This window comes from Micropterus dolomieu, linkage group LG12 (assembly GCF_021292245.1).
Source record: "Micropterus dolomieu isolate WLL.071019.BEF.003 ecotype Adirondacks linkage group LG12, ASM2129224v1, whole genome shotgun sequence".
In the NCBI taxonomy this organism is placed as follows: Eukaryota; Metazoa; Chordata; class Actinopteri; order Centrarchiformes; family Centrarchidae; genus Micropterus; species Micropterus dolomieu.
The window spans coordinates 33,485,459-33,495,366 of NC_060161.1; the positions used below are offsets into that span (position 1 = coordinate 33,485,459).

The window sequence follows — 9,908 nt, forward strand, 5'->3', positions numbered from 1 at the left end:
TGTGATTTGTTTCTCAGTATGTGTCAGCTGTGTTTAGTGCAGTGATTAGTTACCTGTCCAGGTGAACCCCCTCCGGTGACATTCGAATGTTTGCACAATCTGTCAGTTATTTTGTTCACTTTGAGGTGTGATGTTTTATATACCATTCTTTTACTCTATATGTGGAAATACATAAAAACATAAAGCCTATTTCCTGCCACCTACTTGAGAGAAAACCACAACAATGCTACAGAAGGAAGAAAGAGGTGGGTTTTACTTGGTGTGACTGGTAAATCTTAATGTGTTGATCTCAGATGACCAAGATTTAAAATGGAGGAATCATCTTTACCGTGGCTGCTAAGTAAGTAAAAATCTACTTTATTTGTGAAAATTTGTCTCCACCTTATCTCATAGATTAGTTATAACACATCACTGGTGTTTTTGAGAGCAGCCGCAAGTTACGAGTGAATAACGTGAATGAAGAGACTGAATTCAGCCAAACAGCAGAGACCATGTACATATTAGCTACGACAAGAGAGCAGGAATTTGATTTATCATTAATTGGCAATATGGCAGCAAAGAACACACAGTAACACATACATTACAGCGAGTGTTAAATTTCATTTGTTAATATTGTGTAGTTGTTTTATTTCTTACAATTTATCATAAAATAGGAGGAGTACAACATGTAGAAAGTTTTAAGAAAAGGTATTTACTATACTGAAGTGCTACAAAAGAGAAAATTATTGGAAATTAAACAAAAATAATAAATTTGTTATAATGACCAGCCTGTCATTAAATTTGTCAATCATTCAAAAGAATTAGTCATTTAGTTAATCAGTTAAACATTCACTTTAAGTCATATGTGTCTTCATTACATGTTAAAGCTTGTGGTGCCTATAATTTGCCTTGACTGAAACAAACACCAAGCTTGAAACACGTTGCAGTCAAAGTAGCTGCAGAGCCTTTTTGTTTAACCCTTTGGTGCCTGCACATCTTTTCTGCACCTAAACAGCTCCTCTGCTTTTACTTACTACTGCCCTAGCAAGGATTTTAAACACAGTCAATCTGTCCTTAAATATATATAATTTGTCATTTCCAAAAATAATATCAACGTGTGGCTGTTATGCTGTGCACTACAAGCAATTTGTTCTGTTTTGTGGAAAGTGCAGATGTCTTGTTGCATGTAAAACCTCAAACCAACCTGAGTGTGATTTCTCTTTAGTTCTGACCTCACTGCTGAGCTGCACAACAAACCAAGGTGAGAAAACTTCTTCTGTCACAGCTGAAAAGTTATTCACTCCCTGATAGAACAGTTAGTGTTTAGGACAGTGTTTGGGGAGGGAAACAGCCACTTTACAAGTACAATAAAACACTGAATGCAGTTTTGATGTCACAGTGTTGCAGACTGGAGCCAAAGCTAAAATTGCTGCTATAAAAATGTAATTCAGAAACTGCAAAGCATGATACAGTGGCTACAATAGAAGTGGACTAATATATTTACTAAGACACATGGAGCCAGATTTTCTGATGGGTTTAACATCAATGTTGAGAGTTAATTTGAAAACAGGTGGGAAAAAAAAGCTCAAACCAGAGTTTGATTTGGATTTCTTCTCTGAAACTCCAAGCCTGAAACACAGAGGAGACTATAAATTGCAAACTATCTCTCCAACCACATTCTGTCTCTTCCTCCAGCCTCTCTGACTGTGAGTCCCAGCAGCTCTCAGCTGTTTAGAGGAGAGTCTTTCTCTTTGAGCTGTGAGGAGGACGACAGCTCTGCTGGATGGACGCTGAGGAGGAACACAACCAGAGAAAACAGGACTCAGTGTGACGACTGGGGAAGATCAGCTGGTTCTTCCTGTTACATGAGCTACATCACCACATGGGACAGTGGAGTTTACTGGTGTGAGTCCAGAGAGGGAGCAACCAGTAACACCATCAACATCACTGTCACTGGTAAGATCAGACTGTTGTGATCCCTGGATTAATGGGTCTAATTAGGGGTTACCAGGTCAATAACAACCACAGGTGCTCTGAACACTTGGGCTTTTTGCTTAAATCAAAGAAAAGATTTAACAGGGTAAGACAGAAAAGAAGACTGACTGTTTTACCTCTGGAAGCTAACCAACATTGGGTGGAGCACTGAGATAGCAAAGGGCCTTAACAAACCATACTTATTAGTTTTTATGTAAGTGTTTACTGAGTCAAGAACAGGACATAGTGACTGGAGGCTCAGAAAAGGAGGATAACTACAGCTGAAACTAACACTTTGCTGAGTTTGATGGCAGGAAAGCAGACAGTGACAGTTTCACTCTGCAGCTCCTCCTCTTTCAGCCCAACCACCTCCTTAGGTGCTAAGATTTTGGTACTGTTGGTTTCACAAAGTTTAAATGTTATGTAATGCATATGTTTATATGTTCTGCAGCAGAATCTTTGTTGCTGCTCAGATTCTTGGAGGCCTTCCCCTAAAATATAACAATTTCCTATAAATGATCTGTTCTTTATTGCAACTGTCTTTCGGAAATACTAGCTGTAACATTGTTGTATTGTCTGTTCAGTACACACAACGTGTGTGGTTGCTGGCAAAAAACAACAGGTGTTGTGATTTTTTTAATGTTTCATCCTCATATATAGCATCTTTTTGTGACGTGTGCCATTCACGTTGTGGGTTGCACCGTAAACTTAAGCTAGAGGTGAGTTGTGCTACGTTCAAATGGCAAGCCATGTTTTTAAGTTGTTGAAATGCTGTAGTTTGTCTCTGTGTTGAGGTGGACCAGTGATCCTGCAGAGTCCTGTCCTCCCTGTGATGGAGGGACATGATGTCACTCTGCACTGTAAAACAAAGACCCCTACCTCCAACCTCCCAGCTGGTTTCTATAAAGATGGCTCCCTCATCAGGACTGAGCCTACAGGTCACATGACCATCCACCATGTTAACAAGTCTGATGAAGGCCTCTACAAGTGTAACATCAGCGGTCATGGAGAGTCTCCATCCAGCTGGATCTCTGTCACAGGTGAGGAGGTTACCTTTGATTTCAGGACTTATCATAAAAACACAAACAATTACTTACAATAGTAAGAAATATTGCACCACCTACATGTTCTGAACCATTTGCTCAGAGAATTACTGTCTTCATTAATGTATAATTTATGCATTAAAAGCATACAACACTGAAAAGTACAATTTTGATAATATTAACATATCAGCTCCCATTTTCACTCACAAAATTTGGCCATCTAATATTAGCTAAGAGGGGTTTGACTCAAATTTGTGCATGAACGCACACAATGAGCATTGAGGAATGACAAAGGATATGAGAAAGGCTAATCTGGACTGCACTGACTGGGATGTTTTAAGGACTACTACCAACAGTCTGGATGAGTACACAGAGGCTGTGAGGACAGCTGTATACCAACATGCACCATGGTGAGTTATAAAAATAACAAACCCTGCTTCACAGCTAAACTCAGCCAGCTGAGGCTGGAAGAGACGTTTAGGAGTGGAGACCAGGCTGGGTGCAGGGCGTTAAAGTACAGGGTTAGCAAGGCGGGTAAGATGCTAAACAGCTGTACTCAGAGAGACTACAACACCAGTTCTCAAGAAACGACTCTACTTCTATCTGGAGAGGCTTCAGATAGATCACCAACTACAAACCTAAATCCCCCCACTCCATGAACGACTCACGCCTTGCCAACCAGTTTTATTGCCCCTTTGAAAGACAATGGGACACACCTGTCACCATCCTCCCTCACAGTCACAGTCCACCATCTCATCTATCTATCTCACCCCGCGCCATCCTGGAGAGGGATGTCAACAGACTATTCAGGAGGCAGAAACCCTGCAAAGCAGCTGGGCCAGAAGCACTGTGCTGATCAGCTGTCTCCGGTGTTCAGACATTTTTAACACCTCACTGGAGTCATGCTATGTGCCAGCCTGCTTCAAAGCCTCCTCCATCATCCCTGTCCCCAAAAAACAAGGACCACAGGACTAAATGACTACAGACTATGAAAGATGATGAAGTCCTTTGAGCGCCTTGTGTTGTCCCACTTAAAATCCATTACAGACCGATTCCTGGACCCCCTGCAGTTTGCCTACAGAGCCAACAGGTCTGTAGATGACGAAGTTAACATGGCCCTTCACTTCATTCAAGACCCGGGTCCCCACTGTCACTGACTGTCATACCCCCATCACCAAACACAAACACACACAAACACACACAAAAACACACACACACACACACACTCCTGACCCCACACTTTACAACAACAACGCTCAACTGTACTTTATACTCAGGTTGTGAATTTTTACACATACTCAGTATTATTGTAATTTTTGTATACTTCATTTTGATCTCCTTACTTTTTATATATTTCTATTTATTTTCATGTGTACTGTAAGCACCAATTTATACCAAGGCAAATTCCTCGTATGTAAACATGTACCTGGCACTAAACCTGATTCTGAAGGGGCAGGGAGAGATGAGTAAGGAGAAAGACAAAAAGAGAAAGGTAGATTTAACCAGCTAACGTTAAGCTAGATTTTACAGTTAAAAAAACATTCACAATAATGTAAATTGATTGGTATGTACTGTCTTCCATTCTGTGTGCGCGCAGTTACGCACAAAAATTTAAGCTTGTGTGCATGTGGCTGCTGAAAAACATCCCCTCCAGGTGTGAGTCAGACCTTAGGCCCCAGCTCGAGCGCTCTGCTCAACTACCTCTGCTGGCTGGCTAGTACCACTATTGCTCAGAGCAGGCAGACAACTCATCTCTGTTCTGCGCCGCAGTGGTAGAGCGAGCTCTCGGCCAATGTCAGGACAGCAGAGAGAAAGAGAGAGAGGTAGAGTTTTATTTTGTTTCACAGTTTACAGCTCATAGAAATCCAAAATATTACAATATTAGAATAAAGAATGTATAATACAGAAATATCGACCAGAGAAGAGTCTTTAATCTCTGTCTGGTTCAGTACACACAACCAAAATCATGAAGAAGACTTCTGACTTGACAGTCCAGAAGCCACTCATTGACTCCCTCCACACGAAGGGTAAGCCACAGAAGGTCATTGAAAGGGCTGGCTGTTCACAGAGTGCAAAATTAAAGCATGTTCACGGAAAGCTGACTGGAAGGTTAAAGTGTGGCAGGAAAAGGTGCACAAGCAAGAGGGATGACCGCAGCCTTAAGATGATTGTCAAGCAAAGCCAATTCAAGAACTTGGGGGAACTTCACAAGGACTGGACTGAGGCTAGAGTCAGAGCATCAAGAGCCACCAGGAGTATAAACGGGCCATTACTAGTGTCAAGCCACTCCTGATAGATTTAGTATAGACAGTGCGTGAAGTACCTCTCCAGATCAGGTTCCCTGGGCGCTACATGATGCTCACCTGTTCTCACCCACCTGCTAAACTCTGTCGGCGGGGAGAGACGAGAGAGAAGAGAAGCTCTGGTGCCTCTCAAGCAGCCGGGTGCTGAATGTAGCTCGTCAATGTCACTTATCGTGAACCGACCAATCACAGCCTGGACAGGGTGGGACATTTAAAAAAATTGACAGATAAGTGTCATTTCCACTGGGGACAGGTCAGAGTTAGAATGTCTCCATCACTTTTTGAAAGCATTTGTTAAAACTTTTTCTTAAAAACAGCAACAAGAAATGTTAAATAACAAATAAAACAACGCAAAATTAGAAAACATGCAATGCAACTGAATATAGAAGAAATAATGCATTATATTCCATTATATTTTTATATTTTGAATTGTCACCTTAACTTTGTTTCCTTTCATATAAATAAAGACATTTCTATCATAAATTGGTATAGAAGTGTCCAGAATGCAGGAAATGAAGTATTTATTGCTCAAAGCCGTTAATGTTATAATATTTACTAGTTTCACCTTGAGGCTGAGGATAGTGCGAGTGCGGATTAGAAACTGAAGTGGCTTAAGTTGTCTAAACCTTAAGGTTTTGTCTTCTCTGTTATGGGTTAGGGTTAAATATTTTACGATACCAGTACCAAAACCAGTACCCTTAAAGTGATACCGATACCAATAGAGTACTTCATTTGATACCTTGCGTAAAATGTATCTCTAGTACTTTTATTATTGTTGTTATGGATAACCAAGATTATCTATTTCTTTTTCTTTTTTCAAATAACTTATATATAACATATATACTATACTATCATATATATATATATATATATATATAGAAGAAATAAAGAGAGGCTGCACACAAGCTGATCATACCGACTACATCTGTTATAAGCTTTTTCACTTTCTTCTGACAAATGTACTTGTAAGTCACTTTGGACAAAAGGTTCTGCTAAATGCCCTAAATTTAAATGTTTTGTTGTCTAAACCTTACCAAGTCTTAAGGAGGTATGACATCATCAACTACGGCAAGTGCCCAAGAACCAAACTCAGAAAAACTCACATTTTTTCTTTTCACTTCAAGCAGGTTGTTCTGTGTTGTAGAAAGTCCAGATGTCTTGTTGCATGTAAAACCTCAAACCAACCTGAGTGTGATTTCTCTTTAGTTCTGACCTCACTGCTGAGCTGCACAACAAACCAAGGTGAGAAAACTTCTTCTGTCACAGCTGAAAAGTTATTCACTCCCTGATAGAACAGTTAGTGTTTAGGAAAGTGTTTGTGGAGGGAAACAGACACTTTAAAAATACAATAAAACACTGAACTGTCAGGAGTCGGCCGAGTTAAGGCTCAGGACTGAGGTGTGTGGACCCAAATGCAGACTCAGGCAAGGAGGATGCAGTTCAAATGAGGATTTATTAACACCAAAAGGCAGGCTTGTGTTGGGAGCTCAGCAGCAATTGCCCCAACAGAAAATACTCCAAAACCAAACAAAACATAATCCAAAGGGAAGAATCCGAGAACAAAGTACAAACCAATGAAATAATCCAAGAGGGCAGGGACAGAACACTCAACACAGACGATGCAAACAAAACAAGGGTGCAACAAAGACTGAAGACAACTGAGGACAATATATACACTGGTAAACGAGCAGGGTGGGAAGCACAGCTGAGATACATCAGGTAATCAGACAAAGCTAGACAAGGACACCAGGTACAGAAGATTACCAAAATAAAACAGGAAGTAAAGTTCACAGGAACACACAAGGACAGATCTACCAAAGTAAAACACAAAACATGGAAAGACAGCAAAATCAGGACACTGACAGAGACAAGACTACACTAAAACATAGAGATATAAGACTAAAGACTAAGACAGACCATAATGAGAAAACACAGAAGTACACAGATCAGGAAAACACTAAGCATGAACTAAAGTACAGGACTAAGAACTAAGATGAGAGACAAGACAGTTACTAAGACAACTTAAAGCGAATGAACAAAATAATAGACTAGACTACAAAACTCCAAACCATGACAATATCAAATAGACACAGCACAAAACCAAATCCTAACATGAATGCAGTTTTGATGCCACGGCTAAAACTGCTGCTATAAAAATGTAATTCAGACACTGCACAGCATGATGCAGCGGCTACAGAAGAAGTGGAAAAAGAAAAATATATCTACTTTATTTATATATAATAATATATTTATAATATATTATAAAACGTGTCTGTCGGCTCATATCTGAGTTTGATTCAGATTTCTTCTCTTCCTCCAGCCTCTCTGACTGTGAGTCCCAGCAGCTCTCAGCTGTTTAGAGGAGAGTTTGTCTCTCTGAGCTGTGAGGAGGACGACAGCTCTGCTGGATGGACGCTGAGGAGGAACACAACCAGAGAAACCAGGACTCAGTGTGGAGCTGGCTGGGGAAGATCAGCTGGTTCTTCCTGTTACGTCAACTACATCACTATATGGGACAGTGGAGTTTACTGGTGTGAGTGCAGAGAGGGAGCAACCAGTAACACCATCAACATCACTGTCACTGGTAAGATCAGACTGCATTAATGGGGTCTAATTAGCCAGATCAATAACAAACACATAAACACCTCTTAAAACTTGGTTGAAAGACTGTCGCAACATCTACTAAAAAGAGCTTTTTTACAGCTGTGAATTGCACTTAAAGCACATAAATACAAAAACATTTCAAAGCAGTGAGTAGGCTTACTGTCTTACAACAAGTACAGGGATTTAGTGCTTCAATCAGCTGAATGATATACAAACCAAAATGTAGCCTGTAAAACCGTGGTGATACCATTTTCCAAGAGAGCTGATTGGTCAGTAGGTGGTGCTTTTATAGCGTTGGTCTATTATATACATAACCTACTGTGGAGCAGATTAGCTGTTCGACAAAACTTACTGTGGTGATTTAAACCGGTGAGAAGTGAACCATCGTCGTAGGCCTGAAAACCCAGGATTAAACCTGAAGTTACCTCACTAAGCTCAAATCCTGATTTGTAGTACAGGCCCCAGCTCAGCTTAGATATATACTAATCACTACATTACATACATTGCAGAAATATACAGTTATCTTTTATTCAGCTCTTGCACCCCTTAATTACCCTCACAATCAGTAAAAGCAGCAAAAAAATCTACAACTTGAGCTCTGGGTTACCAGATCCAGAAGCGCACATAAGCACCACAGTTCAGACTGTGGAGTTAGTGTTGATGAAGCTGTGTGTAAATGATGAAATGCTGTAGTTTGTCTCTGTGTTGAGATGGACCAGTGATCCTGCAGAGTCCTGTCCTCCCTGTGATGGAGGGACATGATGTCACTCTGCACTGTAAAACAAAGACCCCTCCCTCCAACCTCCCAGCTGGTTTCTATAAAGATGGCTCCCTCATCAGGACTGAGCCTACAGGTCACATGACCATCCACCATGTTAACAAGTCTGATGAAGGCCTCTACAAGTGTAACATCAGCAGTCGTGGAGAGTCTCCATCCAGCTGGATCTCTGTCACAGGTGAGGAGGTTACCTTTGATTTCAGGACTTATTTCATCCAGAGATTAATCTGACCAGGTGGATTCTCTCAACAGGTGGACCTACAACCTCAGCCCCGCCTGCATCTGCAGCCCCTCCACCTGCTTCAGACCCCCTCCAGCTTGTGTTCAGACTGATCTACCACCTTGTGTTGTTCTGTCCATACTGCATCTCCACTGTCATCATGGTGTCCTTATATCGACACAGGCAAACAGGTAACAATCTTGTCTTGAGGGGCCTTAAAATACTGTACGTATTTAAATGAGTGTATCTCAGAACCCAGAAGCTCCGGTCTCTTGGGTCCCAGCAAAAACCCTAGTGCATTGTAAGCAAGTAATCTAAGGGCCCTTTCACACCTGTCCGCCTCTAAGGTCTGAACACACATTAATACATTTGATTAGTTTTGGTTATGTTTCACACTCATCCTGTTGAACTGAAACACTTTGCACCTCAAAGAAGTAATCAAATTAGGGCTGGGCACATTAACGTGTTATTATTGCGTTAATGCATTAATTAATTCACGCCGACAATCATTTTATTGCACGTTAACGCAGTTTTTATTTTATTATTATTAGTTTGAAAGTCCCTTGCTCACTGGCTCTGAATACACATACAGTCAAACCTTGAGTCACAAGAGGGGCGGGATGTTGATCAGACTGCAAATCACCCACCCAAACAAGCAGTGGAGGGAGACTTCAGACTACGCTGTCATCTTGTTTCCATATTTTTCAACCCGCGATCCGTTATCACTGCAGTAGGTGCAGTAGGTGAACCACATGTTACACTTTTGTGTATATAGCAGTACATTTAAATTAAAATTGCGCAATCCACTACTTTAACTACTGCGGAGCCACGGATGGGCCCGTGTGGACCTGGGCCCACCCACTTGACCCTCAGGCCCACCCAATCAGAAGGCCTTCTTTCTTACTGATCGATCATTCAGTGCAGTCACAACATTTTGTTTCTTCCTGCTTGTTTACCATTTGATGACGATAGTTCAGATTTTTTTGAATGGCACATTATTTAGCAAA

The 9,908-nt window shown here is 41.0% G+C and overlaps 2 protein-coding genes across 2 annotated transcripts in view; both read left to right on the plus strand.

Moving 5' to 3' along the window:
• Positions 1-221: 221 nt before the first annotated feature.
• LOC123979936 (Fc receptor-like protein 5) lies at positions 222-4,772 on the plus strand. Its single transcript, XM_046064044.1, has 5 exons — positions 222-340; positions 1,205-1,240; positions 1,675-1,935; positions 2,748-2,993; positions 4,651-4,772. Exons 1-5 carry the CDS (start codon positions 310-312, stop codon positions 4,770-4,772), a joined length of 696 nt encoding a protein of 231 aa, XP_045920000.1. The 5' UTR covers positions 222-309.
• Positions 4,773-7,657: 2,885 nt separating this feature from the next.
• Positions 7,658-9,908, plus strand: part of LOC123979937 (Fc receptor-like protein 5) — a gene marked incomplete at its 5' end in the record, with an annotated part of 8,310 nt that continues 6,059 nt past the window's right edge. Inside the window, 3 exons of the mRNA XM_046064045.1 lie at positions 7,658-7,883; positions 8,614-8,859; positions 8,934-9,092. Of these exons, the coding sequence (XP_045920001.1) occupies positions 7,658-7,883; positions 8,614-8,859; positions 8,934-9,092 (631 nt within the window). The remainder of the gene's footprint in view (positions 7,884-8,613; positions 8,860-8,933; positions 9,093-9,908) is intronic.